The sequence below is a fragment of the Eutrigla gurnardus genome (genome assembly GCF_963514095.1).
Source record: "Eutrigla gurnardus genome assembly, chromosome: 3".
Lineage (NCBI taxonomy): Eukaryota > Metazoa > Chordata > Actinopteri > Perciformes > Triglidae > Eutrigla > Eutrigla gurnardus.
In genome coordinates this window covers 20,923,501-20,943,718 of record NC_139917.1, presented here as the reverse complement: position 1 = coordinate 20,943,718, position 20,218 = coordinate 20,923,501, and the positions used below count along the sequence as shown (strand labels likewise).

General features: G+C 43.4%; 2 protein-coding genes across 3 annotated transcripts; both read right to left on the bottom strand.

Annotated features, from left to right (window-relative positions):
- Positions 1 to 2: 2 nt before the first annotated feature.
- Positions 3 to 7,098, bottom strand: LOC311010641 (equilibrative nucleobase transporter 1-like). 2 transcript variants are annotated; one of them, XM_084005217.1, is made up of 13 exons: positions 6,977 to 7,098; positions 5,704 to 6,066; positions 5,475 to 5,604; positions 4,433 to 4,479; positions 3,276 to 3,352; positions 3,076 to 3,168; positions 2,475 to 2,614; positions 2,239 to 2,387; positions 1,561 to 1,704; positions 1,309 to 1,416; positions 1,037 to 1,223; positions 343 to 466; positions 3 to 160 (listed from the first exon to the last, which is right to left on the bottom strand). In XM_084005217.1, exons 2-13 carry the CDS (start codon positions 5,894 to 5,896, stop codon positions 11 to 13), a joined length of 1,542 nt encoding a protein of 513 aa, XP_083861343.1. In that variant the 5' UTR covers positions 5,897 to 6,066; positions 6,977 to 7,098; the 3' UTR covers positions 3 to 10. The 2 variants fall into 2 exon arrangements, with proteins under 2 accessions (XP_083861343.1, XP_083861344.1); XM_084005218.1 differs by having other exon boundaries at positions 30 to 160; positions 343 to 393.
- Positions 7,099 to 13,301: 6,203 nt separating this feature from the next.
- LOC311010828 (equilibrative nucleobase transporter 1-like) lies at positions 13,302 to 18,662 on the bottom strand (the record flags this gene model as incomplete). The annotated part of the gene is made up of 12 exons (XM_084005472.1): positions 13,302 to 14,180; positions 14,267 to 14,390; positions 14,513 to 14,699; positions 15,041 to 15,148; positions 15,805 to 15,945; positions 16,164 to 16,336; positions 16,410 to 16,549; positions 16,648 to 16,740; positions 16,839 to 16,915; positions 17,004 to 17,050; positions 17,521 to 17,650; positions 18,470 to 18,662. 12 exons carry the CDS (start codon positions 18,660 to 18,662, stop codon positions 14,022 to 14,024), a joined length of 1,572 nt encoding a protein of 523 aa, XP_083861598.1. The 3' UTR covers positions 13,302 to 14,021.
- Between the last annotated feature and the right edge of the window lie 1,556 nt (positions 18,663 to 20,218).

Here is a 20,218-nt window from a genome sequence, read left to right as displayed (position 1 = left end):
ATCCTTGTAATTAGAACTTGGCTTCAGCCATTTCGCAGCCGTTAGCGGGGTCCGAATAAGAGCTGGCCTCTCTGTGGCGGGCTACTCTCCTGCAGTGGATGAAGATGTAGACGGGATGGATAAACGCCAGCAGGCTGAAGGCAATCAGAGCAATGTCCACCTGTAACAGAGCAGAATGACAGTTGTCCATTTATTTAGTGTTACCGGTTGACTGTACAGTACATAACATAACATGATCACACACAATTATGGGACACACTATTCTTGTGCCCTCTACCTACATGTTTCCTCCATGAGGATTTAATATTCACCGAGTGAATCCTTAAACACTTGAGTACTTACAAAGAAGGGGTCTCCACCCAGAGCCCCTTTGATCAGGGTGAAGCAGGGGAACTGCAGCAGCGAGACGAAAGCAGACAGGCACATCACCAGGCCGTACAGCTTCCCAAAGTGACAGCCTGGAAAACTGTGAGTGAGAGAGAGACCAAGAGATTTGCTGTTTTCACTTCATTCATCATTCATCAACCAAAAAATGTATAAAAGCTCATTATCATCACTATAGACTGTATAGAAGAAGCAGGCGTTGTCACGGTGACATCACCCTTTGGTTTGTGGGCTGCTGTTTAGAAGGCTGGAGTTCACCTCATTTACTAAATCATGCTGTATTGAAGACTTGAAACACTTATGTTTACATGAGTAGGGTCGTTTTCTATAGACTTAAATACAATCTCATCTTGCAACCAGTCGCCAGCCTATGTTGGCTAACAAAGTGTGAGGCACTAAAGCAACATTTTTCATTGTCGCTCAATTTACACCACTCCAGAGGAACAGGCGACATTATTACCTGCTGTTAGCGGCTGAGTAGCACTCCTTGTGACCAGTGAGCGTACTAAATGCGTGAAACTGCTTCACAACTACAGCAGCGTGCTGCATCTGTTGGAAATATTGTTTCGACTCGTAACTGGCCATTGGTCTGGTAGTGTCAACAAGTAACCGAACAACCAGGTCGGTGTGGTTTTGTGTGATCGCTACTCACGCAATGCTGATGAATGCTGCGTTTCCCCCGTAGAGGAAGGAGCGATTGAGAACTTGCAGAACGAAGGTGAGGTAGTGCAGTGGGAGGAGAGGAACGGCGGCGCACACAGAGAACAGCAGGCACTGGAGGGAGGTCAGGAACAGAGACAGAGAGGAGGAGCGCAGGTCGGCCTCCTGCGCCGTTTCTCCTACAAGGAGGGAAAGTGAGTGAAAGAATGAGTGGAGTAGCTCTGTTGCAAATACACATGGTTATAAAAGCAGACATTGATATACCAGAAGCTAGAGGCTTTCCCTTGTTTCTGTCCATGATGAGTCCGTTCCAGGGAGCACACAGCACTCCACACAGCTGGGTCATGGCGAAGGCATTGGTGTACTGACTCACTGAGGGAGATATCACCACAGGGATGGCAAAGAAACCGAAACAGGAGTAGTGATGATGAGAAGAGGGAATAGAGGAGTGAGTCAGAGAACGAAGAGAGACGTTTAAATGAAAGTATCCGGTCAATGCATTTTATAATGAGTTACCCAGGTCAAGGTCGTTGTTGGACAGCCGGTTGAGCATAGCGTTGAGTGTGCCAATGAAGAGGTAGTGCCTCAGCTGCATTATGGACAACCACAACAGGTGCCACAGGAAGAACCAGGACAGCACGCAGCTCCGGAAACTCGCCACTAAACACACGGACAGTGACGGGAATGATGTTTGAAATGCATTTTGATCAGTGTTTGCTCTTTTCTGCTCAGGTTAATGGAGTAGTTTACAATAGTTTAATTCGGAAAAAAAGGTTATAAATCCAAAATATCAGGCAGAATAATTGATAATAAAATGTATCTTTAGTTTCAATACTCGTGTCCATTAACTCCATTAATAAAAAATAAAAAAAAGAAGTCCAAAATTCATATAATTTCATAATTGTCTTCTATACCTCTGGCCGTACACACACAGATGCTCACTTACTGACAGTGTGTGAAGAAAAGACTGCATGCTGAGTGAAGGGTTATTGGTTTATGGTCGTATGGTATTTAATATAGGGAAACACATTCTATTTTTTAAGTCCCACTTCATGTTCATTTCCCCATCACGGGACTGATAAAAGATAAGAGAGACTTATCTTACAATGATTGTGTGCAGTTTTATTGTGCGACCGTGTTCTCCACACCTGACGATGTTAATCTGGAGATGATAGCAACGACGAGGCTAAGTACCATTTCCTGAGTCTTGAGCCTCTGTCCCGTCCTGAGTTGCTTGTGGCACGTTGTCCCTCCCACAGGACTCCTGTGAAACTGTCATGGCGCCATCCTTCATCCTCTCAAACTGCTCCACATTGTAGGTGTTGGCCTTTCCCCAACTCAATCTGTAGATCAGGATGAGTGAATGTCATGTCTGTAAATATGCGCCACCTAACACAGTAGCTACTTCAAAGACAAGCTGAGGTCCTCACCCATAGGTGAAGTTTTGTGGCAGAGGGTAGGGAATGTGGCCCCTGGGCATCAGCACGAAGGTCCTTGCCAGGTGGATGACGCTGCAGCAGGACAAAAAAAGGAGGGAGGAGCGGAGAGAGAATCCCTGTTCATGCAGAACCTGGACCGCAGAAGAACAACTGTTTAACATTCAAGAAAATGGAGAAGCAATACTGTAGAAGTTGATGTACGTATTGATTTCCACTCAAATAAAAATGTCAGAGAAGCACAGAGCAATATGTGTGCTTTAATTTGCATTTTAAAAAAAGAGACCAAATTCCATGTTTTTATTTTTGCTGTAGAGAAAATATTATTGCACTTCATGGAAGACTTAGCAGAAAAAAATAGATTAGCATTGTCTTGATGTGACGTGTGAAATCATGATCACGATGTAGCCATTATGCCTCAGCCACTTTGAAGCAAGGCATCTGTCTCCAGTGAGAATGATTTAACCTTCATAGTGGATTCTGATTATGCTGCAATGTAACGTAATAAGCGACTGAATAGTGACTGATATCATTTTTACAACCATCCATCTCGAAAATGATGCCAAAATATAGCTTTATGACCGCTTATGTTTACCTTGATGATTAGAAACACAGCAGCAGAGGAGTCAAAGGCACCATTGTAGAGAGTGATGATGGTGGAGCGATGAGTGGGGAACAGGCTTCCCACCTTCCCGACATACAGAGACACATTTCAGCCATACAGAGATTATAGTAAGGGGTGACTGGGGAGTTCAAAGGTGCTTGAAATCTAATGTATTTTGTATCTGAATTCACCTGCATGTTTGTCAGAAGGAGCTGAATTCCTCCCACGCTGATGCAGGACAGGGCAGGGAAAAGCACCTCTGAAAACGCTGCACGTGGAAGACAAACTTTACAGGTTAAGATATAATAATTTCCTTGATTATTTGCTGATGACATGATTGAACTCACAATCATCCCCTTCACAGAATCATATATTAGCCAGAATAGCAGAAAAGTTGGGTATTAAATCACTAATGAACAGCTGAACCAAGCGCAAAAAAGCACATTACTGCTATGGTCGTAATGTTACTAGTAATGTTAGTTAACTTCATTCACCGTCATGGCTGGTAAGTGCATTTTTAAGGAGAAATGTCCCATGTTTTCACATGCACATGTAATGGTAAGTGGGGATCTGGATTGCACAAGCCTGACAGCCTTTAGTCACTATCTTAAAAAGGCCACTAGGTCTATCATAAAACTAGGGCCCTGGTTATTTAGAGCTCTGACACTAGGTCAACACTAACATTTTAAAGTGAACTGGGAACCGGTGCAAGGAGGCTAAATTGAGTTATATGACCTTGTTTTCTTGAATTGGTGATCATTTCTGATTTTTGAAGTGTGAATGCAAACGGCTGAGTGTTACATTACAGTTAGACACGTGTTAGCAACTTCAAAATTCATAAAAACTGTCATATTTTATGTTTGTAGTGGAAAAAGGAATCTGCCCAATCAAGATCAACAACCAGGATCAGCTTTTTCTCCGATGGTTTATTCGACAAAGTATTTTCGTCTGCAGAGAAAATAATGTTCACCCCTGCCTTCTCATACAAAAGCCCAGAGACCGCAGGAAGGACCCTGAGTCTATAGGGGATCTCCATTTTAAGGAGGAGGAACCATACTGTAGATAAAAGATGAGTCGTGTCCTGTCTTACAAAGGAAAGATGTACAGAACACAGATGTAATGAAATGATCTCATGTCATGTGGCACTCATGCCCATATCACCTGACTAAGCACAAACATTTTAGTCATAGGATGACAGTGCAAAAGAGGAGATGCGGATCAACGTCTGACCTGACAAAGATTCAGATTATAAATGACACAAATCCAAAACATGTTGTAGAAAAAAAAAGTATTTTCTTGAACACTTCTTTGGTAATTTTGAAGCATGTGAATGCTTATCTGCACATACCTGCTTTGGAGAAGGCCACAAGAAGGGTTCCTGTTGTGTACAAAGATCTTGAGAGAGAGATAGGATTGGATTTTAATGCAGTCTGTTAGAAATACATACATTCAGACACACGAACAGCTATTTTCACACATTATATATTTGCATCTGTATTTGGTCACTTATAATGTTTCTGTTTTTATTACCTGTCTTGGGGCTTTGAATGAAAATAAGCTCTTTAACCTCATAAACTGAAATACATGATTTGATATGCACTCATATGCACTGTGAGCAATAAATAAGTAACCTTAATTGTCAATCTGTAAAGCAAAAACTTCACATGCTCCAAAGAGAATCCCTTATTGGCCCCAATGTGTCACTCCAGGATAAAATAGAGAATATAATTGGTTTCTGAAAGACACATTTACTATTAGCTTCTTTCCAATACCAACATGCATATAGATCTCCAGGCATAATGTTCTTAGTAAAAAGCTGTAAATATTATGATTATGATGACACTTCAGAGTATTACAGAGTACTACAAGAGTCACATAAGGAGTAGGGTCAAGTGAGGTGGCTCTGCTTTACTGTTATCTCTCTGTGACACACCCTGCTTTTATATCTGTACTGTTCCCACTATCAGCACTATCCTAATTGTAAACAATAGAGATACTTGAACTGCAAACTGAGATGAAAAATACAAATTTGGCTCATGTATCCAGTGTGGGCATCATGCTTTGAATATTAACTTATTTCAAACTGTTAACTGTTGTCTTCCTACTGAACAGCTGAAGCTTTTGTTTCGCAATCTGATTTCTAATTGTCTCTCACCATAAGTTTGTCAGCCAACTAAAACCTTTAAGATAATATGTCCATGACATTACTCATCTCTTTAAACATATATCTGTATGAGAATGCAAAATCTAATTCCATTAATTTAGAATGAGTTTGTTAACTGGCTACTTGTGAAAAAAGCTGATCATCTCTCAGCTCCAACTAGAGATGTTCTTGAGATGTTCTCTTTCCCTCTGTGGCTTGAGAGAGAAAAAAAAAAAGACAGACTCACATTCCCACCAGCCTGATCGCCATGGTACCAAATCGATCAAACAGGTAGCCATTGACTAGATTCAGGAAGTTGTTGAGGAATGACGCGATGGTGAAGACCAGAGAAAACTGTTCATCCTGTGAACTACAGTCTGTAAGAAAGGGAATACAAAGAGAAAGCATTGGATACTATGGGATATTTAGCAAATTGATGGTGGACACCAAAGTGTGTCAATGGCAGAGTTGCTCACCTGTACTGGTGACGTTGCTTTCGGTACCTGGGACGCTGACACACAGATGACTGAAGTAGCCCTCGTCCTTCAGCACAAACACCAAGGAGGGGTATCCAAACACCACACCGGCAAAGCAAAGACACTCCAGTATCCCAGAGGCCAGAGTCAGCCTGTAGCGCAGCCTGGTACCAACGTAGTCGTTCATTTCCATGCTTCACTCCTTTCCTCCAAACCAACAGCTTTAGTTTGGGTGTGAATTTAATCCTCATGGAAAGTTGTTTTCTCTCTTTTTCTCTTTGCTGTCCATCTAATTCAAGCAGACTTGTAGGGTTCCCATCAGCAAGTCCAGGGCAGTGAAGGTCTCTGCTAGTTTAAAGTTTTCTTTTAACAGAACAAAAACAAAACAGGTGTTTTCAGTTACAGTCTAGACAGTACAGTATGGACTCTAACCCTGCAGGTTAAAGCATTGAGAAAACGACTTGCACTATAATTCATTTCCTCTAAATAAGATATAAAGATAATAACAGAGGTCCACAAACCAGTGGAGTGGAATCAGACACATTATCACCAATGCAGACAGTAAATCTTCTATCAGTGAGATAAGGTGAAAACCAATGCCAGATAACACCACCCAGCCCTGTAGCCTCTTGATCAAGATATGGTGGGCTACAGTTTTGAATGCAGACCTCAGGTCGAGAAGTGCTAAAACAGAATAATAACCGGCAACAGAGGACATTACAATGATTACAAAACCCTCTAAAGTTCATGGAGAAAACTACTCAAAACACAGAAGATGTATATCAAGTGGGCAGGAAGATGGTTTCATTTTCTAAATCAAAGCCATCAAATCGTTTGGACTTGAAATTGAAGAGTTCAGTACAGTAGGGGGATGAGAGGGGCTATAGAGGAGGACGGGCAAGTCCAAGGATGAATACTGGATCTAATAGCCGTCACTTTATCAACAAAGGTAAGAAACTATCATCTGTAGAGGAACATGCAAGTAGACTGCGTTGTAGATGTCCCTATCTTTTTTTCTGTGCCCCAAATCCAACACGTTCTAAAATGTTATCGCCAGGCGGTGCAGACTATAATCCAGATTAGTCAATTTAATCTATGTGTAGTGACACACATAGCACGTGGACACAAACAGCCTGGTATTCGACCTTTACAATGGGACTGTTGCATCGTTTTATAGCATGTATCGTCACATACAACACGAGCGGACGTCTGATATCGTGAGCATGAGTAGAAACACATCATTTCTCTCTATAGAGTCGCTGAGTCAACTCACCTCTGTGACAAAACACGCATCACTCCGCCAACACGTCGCACCATTCACAGTTTGAATGATGGTTCGAGAAAGAAAGCATTACGTTCCTCCTGTGCAGGGACTCTGGTGGGCAGTGATGCACCTTGCACCGAGACGCATTATCTGACGCGCAGATCTGCGCCTCAGTCCGTCTGCCGGTCGAGGATCCGGTTGTAATCGCAACAGGTGGACACAGAGCGGGACGCATGGGCCTCTATTATATAGCAGCTATTGCAGCTCATTAGCGGTTGTTGAATCTGGTAGGACTTTTTCTGTTTGATGTTTAGCAGTTGAATTTGGTTCAAATTCTTCATTTAATTTACATATGGGGAAATTATTTTGTAGTCTCCAATTATTTTAATTTAATTTATTTAGGTTAAATACCATCAAACTCGTTAAATACCATCAAACTCCCGAGATTCCCGCCTGTAGCTTAATGATGTTACTGTTTGTTTCTCCGACTTCTAATTATGAGTTTCTAAATAATAACTGTGGTGCTATCTAAGACATTTAAACATGAACATTAATATACATTTTGGTGGCAAAATGAAAGGGGTCATCAGTCAAAAAGTAGTTCAAATGGTCAGTGTGTACTCAATATTTTGTTTATCCATGCCATGTCATAAAGTGAAGGTTGCCACTCAGCACAAATCCCTGGCAGTCATGAGAACAGTTTCAGGATTAATTTTATCCATTAAAATTATAAGGTTATAAATCATTTTATCATCAACATTATTATCATGTTACATTGTTCTTCATCTTTCAGTGATTGTCCTTATCCTCGCAACAGTGGTTAACAGAACATTTGGTCTTCATAAGAACTGCTGATGAAAAGATACAACGCATTGTCGAAGCAGGAAAATCCATCCATCCATCCATCCATTTTCTTCCGCTTTATCCGGGACCGGGTCGCGGGGGCAGCTGCCTGAGCAGGGACGCCCAGACTTCCCTCTCCCCGGACACTTCCCCCAGCTCCTCCGGGAGGACCCCAAGGCGTTCCCAGGCCAGCCGGGTGACATAGTCACTCCAGCGTGTCCTGGGTCTTCCTCGGGGTCTCCTCCCGGTGGGGCATGCCTGGAACACCTCCCGAGGGAGGCGTCCAGGGGGCATCCGGTACAGATGCCCGAGCCACCTCAACTGGCTCCTCTCGATGTGGAGGAGCAGCGCCTCTACTCCGAGCTCCTCCCGTGTGACGGAGCTCCTCACCCTATCTCTAAGGGAGCGCCCCGCCACCCTGCGGAGGAAGCTCATTTCGGCCGCTTGTATCCGGGATCTTATTCTTTCGGTCATGACCCAAAGTTCATGACCATAGGTGAGGGTAGGAACGTAGATTGACCGGTAAATTGAGAGCTTCGCCTTTCGGCTCAGCTCTCTCTTTACCACGACGGACCGATACAACGACCGCATTACTGCAGCCGCTGCACCGATCCGCCTGTCAATCTCACGCTCCATCCTTCCCTCACTCGTGAACAAGACCCCAAGATACTTAAACTCCTCCACTTGAGGCAGGAACTCCCCCCCGACCTGGAGGGAGCAAGCCACCTTTTTCCGGTCGAGAACCATGGCCTCAGATTTGGAGGTGCTAATCCTCATCCCGGCTGCTTCACACTCGGCTGCAAACCGCCCCAGGGCATGCTGGAGGTCCTGGCTCGAAGGAGCCAACAGGACCACATCGTCTGCAAAAAGCAGGGATGAAATCCAGTGGCTCCCGAACCAGATCCCCTCCGGCCCACGGCTGCGCCTAGAAATCCTGTCCATAAAAATAATGAACAGGACCGGTGACAAAGGGCAGCCCTGCCGGAGTCCAACATGCACCTGAAACAGGTCTGACTTACTGCCGGCAATGCGAACCAAGCTCCTGCTCCGGTCATACAGGGACCGAACAGCCCTTAGCAGAGGGCCCCCGACCCCGTACTCCCGAAGTACCTCCCACAGAATGCCACGAGGAACACGGTCGAATGCCTTCTCCAAGTCCACAAAACACATGTGGACTGGTTGGGCAAACTTCCATGAACCCTCGAGCACCCTGCAGAGGGTATAGAGCTGGTCCAGTGTTCCACGGCCAGGACGAAAACCGCATTGTTCCTCCTGAATCTGAGGTTCGACTATCGGCCGAATTTTCCTCTCCAGTACCCTGGAATAGACTTTCCCGGGGAGGCTGAGAAGTGTGATCCCCCGATAGTTGGAACACACCCTCCGGTCCCCCTTTTTGAATAGAGGGACCACCACCCCGGTCTGCCAGTCCAGAGGCACTGTCCCCGACTGCCACGCGATGTTGCAGAGACGTGTCAGCCACGACAGCCCCACAGCATCCAGAGACTTGAGGTACTCAGGGTGGATCTCATCCACCCCCGGTGCCTTGCCACCGGGGAGCTTCTTAACTACCTCGGTGACTTCAGCCCGGGTAATGGGTGGATGAACCTCCGAGTCTCCAGCCTCTGCTTCCTCAATGGAAGACGTGTCAGTGGGGTTGAGGAGATCCTCGAAGTATTCCTTCCACCGCCCGACGATATCCCCAGTCGAAGTCAGCAGCTCCCCACCTCCACCGTAAACAGTGTTGGTGGAGGGCTGCTTCCCCTTCCTGAGGCGCCGGATGGTTTGCCAGAATTTCCTCGAGGCCGACCGATAGTCCTCCTCCATGGCCTCCCCGAACTCTTCCCAGACCCGAACCTTTGCTTCAGCGACTACCCGCGCTGCAGCACGCTTGGCCTGCCGGTACCCGTCAGCTGCCTCGGGAGTCCCCCGAGCCAACCAGGTTCGGTAGGACTCCTTCTTCAGCTTGACAGCATCCCTTACTTCCGGTGTCCACCACCGGGTTCGGGGATTGCCACCACGACAGGCACCGGAGACCTTACGGCCACAGCTTCGAACAGCCGCGTCCACAATGGAAGCAGAGAACAAGGTCCATTCGGACTCAATGTCCCCAGCCTCCCTCGGGATCTGGTCAAAGCTCTCCCGGAGGTGGGAGTTGAAGACCTCCCTGACAGGGGGTTCCACCAGATGTTCCCAGCAGACCCTCACAACACGTTTAGGTCTGCCAAGTCTGTCCAGCTTCCTCCCCTGCCAGCGGATCCAACTCACCACCAGGTGGTGATCAGTTGACAGCTCAGCCCCTCTCTTCACCCGAGTGTCCAAGACATACGGCCGGAGGTCAGATGACACAACCATAAAGTCGATCATTGACCTCCGGCCTAGGGTGTCCTGGTGCCACGTGCACTGATGGACACCCTTATGCTTGAACATGGTGTTCGTTATGGACAAACTGTGACTAGCACAGAAGTCCAATAACAGAACCCCACTCGGGTTCTGATCGGGGAGGCCGTTCCTCCCAATCACGCCCCTCCAGGTAACACTGTCATTGCCCACGTGAGCGTTGAAGTCCCCCAGTAAAACAATGGAGTCCCCGGTTGGAGCACTCTCAAGTACCCCTCCCAAGGACTCCAAGAAGGCCGGGTACTCTGCACTGCCGTTTGGCCCGTAGGCCGAAACAACAGTGAGAGACCTATCCCCGACCCGAAGGCGCAGGGAGACGACCCTCTCGTTCACTGGGGAAAACTCCAACACATGGCGGCTGAGCTGGGGGGCTATAAGCAAGCCCACACCAGCTCGGCGCCTTTCACCGCGGGCAACTCCAGAGTAGAAGAGAGTCCAGCCTCTCTCAAGGAGTTGGGTTCCAGAGCCCAGACTGTGCGTGGAGGTGAGCCCAACTACCTGTAGCCGGTAGCGCTCTACCTCCCGCACTAGCTCAGGCTCTTTCCCCCCCAGTGAGGTGACATTCCATGTCCCCATGGCTAGAGTCACCGTCCGGGGATTGGGTCGCCGGGGCACCCGCCCAGGACAGCCACCCAAATCCCACCGCACCGGCCCCTTATGGACCCTCCTGCGGGTGGTGGGCCTACAGGAGGGCGGGCCCACGTCGCTCCTTCGGGCTGCGCCCGGCCGGGTCCCGTGGGCACAGACCCGGCCACCAGACGCTCGCCTGCGAGCCCCAACCCCGGGCCTGGCTCCAGGGTGGGGCCCCGGTGACGCCAATCCGGGCGACGTACACTTCCTTTTATGGTTTTTCTTCATAAGGGGTTTCTGAACCGCTCTTAGTCTGACCTGTCACCTAGGACCTGTTTGCCTTGGGAGACCCTACCAGGGGCATTAAGCCCCGGACAACATAGCTCCTAGGATCATTCAGGTGCTCAAACCCCTCCACCACGGTAAGGTGTCGGTTCAAGGAGGGGGAAGCAGGAAAATATTCAAAAATATAAAATGTTTGTTATTTATATCATCTTGGAACACAGGTCTGCAAATAAGGATGTTTTGGAGCGTGTATCGGAGGAAATACCTTGATCAAAAGTATTTAAGACGTCAAACATTAACTTAACTCTTCTTCTAGACAGGGATCTTGGAGTTAAAAGATAAAACCTTATCTCGTTCTCCCCATTCTTTCCCAGGTCATGGCTTACATATATAAATCTGTTTTATGGTGTCCCTTCTTTTTCCCAAGTCAAGATGAAGACCCCTTCCTCCCCTCTTGGAGTCATTAATTAACGCCTTGGTCTGTGGAAACGAAGGGAAGGGGGGTTTTCCCCCTTCTTGCTGACCTGCAACATGCAGATACGAGGTCAGAGAGGACCCACGCACTACGCAAGAACCCTGTAGGAAATCATGTTCAAATTTACACCAAGAAAAGGAAGAGATATATGTTCAACATTAGTTTAAAACCATCCGTATTAATCATTAAGGAATTATAAGCATACTGGCGAACTTCCCGTCTTTCCAAGTTACCAAAAATGCTAAAATTAACATTGTCATTGTGATGGATTTACTACTGCGCTCATGCAGTCAGAGGAAAAATATGTTCACTCATTAATCTGCCTGCATCACCGAGGACAAAATGCTGATTATGTTACCAAACTTGTTTGGGCTAGCTTGATAGGTTTACATTTGTGTTAGATCAAAGTTCATTTCAACTCAAAAATATTTAGTTCAAAATGATTTGTACAGAGAAATGTTTACAGCTAATGTTTCATTTGTTTTGACTTATCATTCTGTGTGAGAAGAACTATACAAAATGTGTTATAAGGAGCCAAATTGGAGCATTAGGGCGATAGTTGAACTGGCCCCTCCTCGGGATCTGGTTCAACTATAATCACGCCGCCTGTGTGTAGCATAAAACAGAGCGTTTCCAATAGCTCGATGAGTTGGAGTGGGGTTTGAAGGAGGTCAAAGCTGACGCTTGGCTGGCTTCTGCTCCTCTTTGCTTCAAATTTGGTTTTATTTTCACCGTTAGGCTAATTCTTCTTTTTGCATTTTTTGGGTATTGTTACTATTACTAACATTTTAGTTATTCAAGAATCAACGTCACACCACTGGTCGCTTCATTCAGTAAGTGACCAGAGTTGAAGCGAAGGGCATAACTAATTAATATCGTTTGTTAATATGTTATACCTGTTGAGGCACTATCTTATATTTCTTTATGGTTAATCAATTTCTTTAAGTTATACTTCTTGTGTGTTTGTTAATTCTACTTATACTATTTTATTCACTTCTTTAATCCTTAGTTAGTCAATAAATACCCCTATATCATAAAGTTGTTGTCAGTGGACATTTCTTCTGAGCAGAATACAAAGATCCCTTCCCCAAGGGCTTATGAACTGAAGAAGTGAGATTGATTTATCGAAATTATATTGATTGGTTGTTAACTAATTAATAGTGGTCATTAGAGTCATTAAATTGAACACTATAAATTCCTGTACGACCTGCAGGTGGTGCCACGATTGAAACGAGTGTAGATATTAATAACAATATCAATACATATGGAGATGCTTTTGTGTGTGTAGAGTTTTGCTGTCCTCTAGAGTTGTACTGCAGAGGCACAAGCTCTGTTCACCGAGTCCTGACTGAGGACAGATGGGTGGTGGTGAGTATAGGAGGAAAAACAGCAATAGCAAAAGTTGTTAAAATTTATATAAGCTTTAACAATATTGTATGTTAACCTTGCTGTTTGGGTTGTTCTTTAGGAGGTGCCTCACATTTGACTGTAAATTTGCAGCCTACAGGCTCCCTATGGTCCACAAAATCAAAAAGGCCTCAAATGACCATATTAGGACTGCATCTGTTCTGGCATTACTTTTGGACCAAGGAGAAACACAAGTTTATTTGGTTTCAGCAGCACACAGGTTTATGGTTGCTTATTACATTACATTTTACATTTTCACATCATTACATTTCACTTTTTAATCATGGTTTCTAAATTTTCTTCACAGTTTCAAAGTGGCTTTGGTGCCACACACCCCTGATTGGCTAATACTTTTGTTCTAAACAATAAAAGTGTACAATCATGCTTTGCAGTGGTACATCGTACTCTAATCTGACATTTGAAATGTTTTCTGATGCAGTTAAAGTTAAATGCTTTTTTAAATTAGGCGTGCACAGTATTCTGAGAAACCCACAACCCACTTATTTAATTTGGGCATCAAACTTATCTCATCTTAACTTGCTGATGTGCTTTAAAGGCATTTTTGTGCACATTTTAGCATCATTATTAATCAAAACTACAAAAAGGGGGCATTAACAATCCTATCAAACGCAACACCATCTCCATCACTTGGGTGATCATTTATTTACAAGAAACTCATCTTAAAGTCTCAGATCAGTCAAGGTTAAAATGTAGCTGGATTGGCCAAGTATCATTCTTCATTTCAAGGTAAATCTAGAGGCTATTATACTGCACAAGTCAATTCCTTTGTATGCACTAATGTGATTGCAGACTCTAATGGGAGGTACTTGATGGTTACTGGTGAACTTTATGACACTCGGGTACTTCTGGTAAACGTATATGGTTCTCAACTCTACCAGACATGTCCTCACATTCCCTTATTTTAGGAGGGGATTTTAAGAGTTGGCTGGATCCTAAACTAGATCAACAGCATCTGTTTTGTTAATTTGTGCAGAAAAACACAATAAACAAATGTTCTAATATATATATATATATATAAAATTAATTATAAAACACTTCCACAGATAACTGTCTGTTTCAAAGTGGGGAACCTTCTTCCTTGATGAAGTGTTCCGGCCCCTGATCATTCACTTCTTGTTCTGTCTTCCTCTGTTTGGCCAGCTTTTTGGTGTAGAGGCTGACATGGACTGGGTGAATAAATGTGAGCAGAGACACCAAGGTGAGACCCACATTCACCTGTGAGAATGACAGAAAAGGAACGTGAGGGGGTAAAAGAGACACATTGGTTATTGACTGGTGTCACAAAACCTCTTGACACTTACATAAAACGGATCGCCGTGGAACTGGTGCTGGATGAGATGTTGGAGTGGAAACTGGACGAGGAGCGCCAGAGCTGCTAATGACTTCGCCAACCCTGATATCTTCCCGAAATGAGACATCGGGAAGCTGTAGGAGAGATTAAGAGAGGAGACAATAGCAGAGGAGAGAGAGGGAGATGGAGGGATAAGAAGGATATTGATGACTGAATTTGCTGTCTACTGTAAAGTGTGGTGGAAATGTAAACTTACGCAATGCTGACAAAGGCTTGGTGGCCTCCGTAAAAGAAGGAGCTGTTGACAACCAGGAGGATAAAGGTGAGGTACTGCAGAGGGAGGACGGGACAGGTGAAACACACACATAGGAAGAAACATTGCAGGGAGGCCAGGAAGAGGGCAAGAGGGGCAGAATGCAGGTCTGCTTCACGATTGGTCTCTCCTAAGAAATGAGAAGATGATTGTGGGTAACAGAACTATGGAGTCTTCGTACAAACTGCCAATAGAAAAACAACTCAAGGTCGATGCAGTCAAAGATAATGTTTATATATATTCTATTATTTTTTGGAGTTTATATTCAAGGAAATACCACAACAGCATTGTGTCTCTATACCTGATTCCCTCAGTGTTAATACATGTCATCTTATGAATTGGTTCACCTTTGATCTGGGTTAAAGTGTCTGCTTCTCCAGGCGATGGAGGCTCATAAACAATACACTATTGTGTCTCTTATGGCAAACACAAAGTGTTTACCTTTAACCTAGACATAATACAGATAATAACCTGGAGCCAGAGGCCTGCGCTTGTGTCTGTCCATGATGAGGCCGTTCATGGGAGCACATAACACTCCGCACAGCTGGATGAATGCAAATGCATTGGTGTAGTGATTCACTGGAGGGGTGGAAGGAGAGCAAAAGCTTAGTTTAAAGGAGTAAACACTGTAAATAAGAAAAATGTATGTCAAATAATGTGGTTGAGGTGAGCAAAAGCAGCCTCTAGCCTCGAGCAGATGATAAACCTGAATAGGTCTGATAAGCTAAGTTTATAAAAAAAAACAAATTTAATTTGAAAGTCATATAACACATAATGGAGTGCGCTAATATACAATTCCTTGATAAAACACAATATGACATTTTCTCTGCCAATGGTTCATTTAATTGACATTGATTTTGAAGACTTGATGTCAGGTTAAACAATGATTGTATTCATTTCACAGGTAAAATGTACCGTAGCCTGAATCCCGTTGCTATGGTAGCAGCTGCAACGGTTGTTTGGTATCCCCAGAGTACTAGCTAGAGCGGTGGTTAAACTGTTTACTTGTGTTACTTTTGAAGTTTCCTCATAGATTTTAATTAACATATACTATTTAGTCAGAAAGTAGTATATTTTCTAATGGCATGGGGGGAAACATTCATTAAAAAACTACTATAACACTGACTGGTGAAATCAACACCGTCATGATAAAAGTCATGATGACCACATTTCATGTGACCTTGACTATCCCGTTGTGAGTGGCATTCTTGAAATGCAATCGTGTAATACCTTACCCAAGGTTTGGTCATTATTGGCTAGCTGGTTGAGCATGGGGTTGACGTTGGATAAGTACATAAACTGACAAAGGAGGTTGGTGAACACCCACACCAGGTGCCACAGGAAGAGCCAGGACATCACACAGCTGCGGAAACTAGCTGGATATAAGAGAAATAAGAGTGGACAACAGGAAAGTCAGTGTTTTTAGAGGGAAAGGTTGGCTCTAGTTAGATATTGACCTCAAGTAGTAAGGTCAGGGTAGCTCTCCTACAGTGTGACCAGCTTAATCAGGTTAAAACTTCCATTGCTCATTTTGAGAGGTTTAGATCCAAATTGTGCTTTTTAAGTCACTTTCAAGAAAAAAAAATCACAACACCTTCCTTTTGCTTGGGCTCGTGCTGTGGCTTTTTCAGTCGATGCAAGGTTGACATCTCAGCCTCTGCTCCTTTGTCCTTTTTATTCCTCCTCACATCCACTTCCTTTATTTCTTCCTCCTCGTTGTTCTCCTCCTCGTCTCTTTTTCCTCTCCTTCGCCCAGGGCAGCTTACTCTGTCAGAACAGAGGTGAAGAGTCAGAACAATCCAACTTTAAATTTCACTGGCATGGTGCGATTGGTCCTAACCCATAAGTGTATGTTTCTGGCAGCGGGTAGGGGATATGTCCTTTGGGCATTAAGAAGAAAGTACGTAGAAGGTGGATTATGTTACACATGGTGAGGAAGAGAAAAGATGAATGAAGAGACACTCCTCTTTCATGCAGCAGCTGTAGACAGAAAGACAAAAGGAGAAGATGTACACTTTACATTTTGTTGTGGTCAGAAGAGCACATTAAAATGTTTCATTGCACCGATTATTAATTACCTTTATAATGAAAAAGACAGCGGCTGATGAGTCATAGGCCCCGTTGAACAAGTTGATGATGGTGGAGCGATAAGAGTCAAACAGGTTCCCCACCTTAAAAGATAAAGTCTTTTATTTGCTTGTATTGCATTTGTTTTTGCACATCCATTCCCACTCGGGCCAAGCAAGTTTTAAGGCTGGTGACGACGAACCTGAGCGTTGGTGGCATAGAGGATTGTTCCAGCAGTAAGGATACATGCCATGGCAGGGTACAGCAACACAGACGTCTCTGTTTATGAGAGAGCAGAGGGAGGCATAGGGTTTGGTTGCTAATGTACAGTATCTGCTCTGGATCTGCCATGTGCAAAACAACATACCTGTGTTTGAAAATGTGACGAGTAATGTCCCAGCGGAGTACAAAGATCTGAATGAAGATAAATGTGATTATCAGACTGAACCAGTTCAGGCAGCATTTCAGGGTGTCAAGGTGCCAACACATACAAACCCACTTCCGAAGAAACTTCCCTTTAATTTACAGCCTGAAGGTCCCAGAAGTATGATGGCATATTAGGGCCACTGTATATTCTGAGAAAAAAAGTCTCATATTGGCAGGACCTAAGGACCTTAACGAGGAGTTGTCACACGTTGGAATATATTAATTAGAAATATATATATAATAAATAAATATATGACTTAAAACTAGCAAATTTGCGACTTTATAAACTAACTTTTTTCCCTTGGAATATTGCCCCCCTCTCTCGGCTTTGTTTTTTTTTTTTTCATCCACAGTGGTCCTAATATGGCATCATACTAATACGCCTGCATGAATGCATGGATCTTAACAAACAAAACATGCTGAACATCAAAATGCAGATTCTATCATGGTGTGCTCACACAGCTATTATTCTTGCTACTCTGGTTCCACAACGGTCGAAGACATATCCAATGGGGAAGTGTGAAATTATGTTGGCGATGCAAGCGACGGACATCACTTGAGACAACTGCTCATCCTGACCGCTACAATCTGGAAGAAAGAAAGAAAGAAAGAAAGAAAGAAAGTTTGGTAAAATTGTGTTCTTTAAAGTCTGAAAAGTATCAGGTTGGGTGGATTGTTGTTCTCCAACCACAAACATATCCTGTGGGGCATTTAAGCACACAAACCAGTATTCAAATATGTGAACATTGCAAGCACTGGAGCAGGTTTTGCACCTATTCTATACTCTCAAAGTGGTCTCACCATCACACTGCACTCAATGCCTTGACCTTTCAGAATTACACAGCCACGTTATTACATACTATTTTCAGATTCAAAACAGCACTTCGCCAACAAGTTCCCGTCACTAGGTCAGTCTCACAGGCACTCATCCCAGTCTCTGCATACAAAAATAACTATGGTTGGAAATCCTTCTTTTATACATACACCAAAATCACATCAGAAATGTACCATCTACACATCTACTACATATTTCAAAAATACACACAAACTTCACCTTCTCAACACTTAACTTGCACTCAATGATGGTTCATGTATTGTTCAAGTATTTACACTATTTCTATTTGTGTTTGTCTTTATGTAAAATACCGTGGTTTATGTTTCATGTTCTGCAGAACAGGAACCTGCTGGAAACCAGTTTTTAAACTGACTCAGGCTCCGCTTAACTGCAATTTAACGTTACTTTTAAACATTCCTGTATAGTACATGGAAGAAAGAAAGAATACTTTTCCAGCTGACTAATACATCAAACATACATCCTTAATTTCACTTCTTGACATTCTTTTACAGATTTTGGAAATATGCCGCTTTGTGCATATCTCTCCACATACAATAGGAATGGTCACAAACCTATATACACAGCATTGTCCTCATCGCTGGTGCTGTTGACGCAGTGTCCAGCAAAGTATCCATCAAGTTTCAGCACAAACACCAGAGAGGCCCAGCCGAAGACGACTCCTGTGAAGAGAAAACTCTCTACAAATCCCGACAGCAGTGTCAAATAGTAGCGCAACTTGACTCTTCGTCCTTGGCATTTGACCATCATGGGAAAACGTTGCTGCTTCTGCATTAGCAGCTGGACCAGTTGTGTAATGATGAAGAATATCCTGTGGAGCTGTAAAACTGTTGCAGCAATAACCAGGATCAAGGAGGTTACCTAGAAAAGTGTGACACACACACACACACACACACACACACACACACACACACACACACACACACACACACACACACACACACACACACACACACACACACACACACACACACACACACCTCGTGGGAGTAAATACATAGGTCAACAAACACTTGAAACATAGGAAATAAAGCATTAAACGTGAAAAACTCAAAAATGAAAATAAGGGTCTGGCGCTTCTATTTCAGAGAAAAATGTAACTCAAGTGAAAACTTACTGAAATGTAGTAAAGGGTGTTGTTTAGGGTGTTGCCAGGAAGGTAAATAATTGCTGTTCTCCTTTCACTCAACAATTCAAATGAATGCAAATAACTATGCAGATTCTGTGTGCTCACATAGTCTTTTTTACTTGTAACAATCAGAAAGAAAGAAAGAAAGAAAGAAAAACAGTTTTGTTAAATGGGTAAAATTGTGTTCTTTAAAGTCTGACAACTTCTTAAACAAAACCAACAACCTTAAAACATACATTATGTCCTATAATAACAGGTTGGTTGGAAATATGTGAACAATGCAAGCAGTGGAGAAGGTTTTGCATTTACCTATACTTGACATTAAGAATTGATAGATTTCTGAGATATGCCGCTTTCTGCATATCTCTCCACATACAATAGGCATGGTCACACGCCCAATTGAGTGAATACTATACCATACTATAGTATTTTGAAATCAATTCTTTGACAGACAGGAAGCCAGTGTAAAGATCTGAGAACCAGAGTAATATGATCCACTTTTTTTGGTCTTAGTGAGGACTCGAGCAGCAGCGTTCTGAATTAACTGCAGCTGTCTGATCGACTTTTTAGAGAGACCTGGCTGCAGGCGTGCTAACACTGCGGCTGCCATGGGGGATTTAACTGACAATTACAAACCCTGCAGAGAGTGATCAGAAATCTGAATGAAATCATTTACATTTAAAGATAACAACACATTTTTATTCTGGGGTCACATTATTGCCTGGGTCCAAGGCAGGTTGTTTTAACTGTTGTTTAACTATTTTTCTTGTCAACTATCAATCATCGTAGGAAGCTGTTTTCTCATTTTCAATTATCCCTGTAGGCAAGAGTAATGGAGTGTGAAATTATTTTTTTGTTAATGAATTGATTAAAAACACCCACACACACCCACACACCCATAACACCCCCTCACACACAATATTATATAAGTTCCACATTATTATGCTATAAATAATATTTTTTAACCAAATAATGGACTTTGGATTTCTCTTTAGTATCCAGGATTTTTTTCTGTTCAAAACTGGCGTGTAGCCTATATGGCTTATGTATTAACATCAAAGTATACTTAAAGTAACAGTAGTAGAGTTACTGTTTACAGAATGACCCATTTCATTGATATATGCAGCATTCCATGCAGTTTTAACTATTTCATGGGTAGTTTAACCAAGGACAA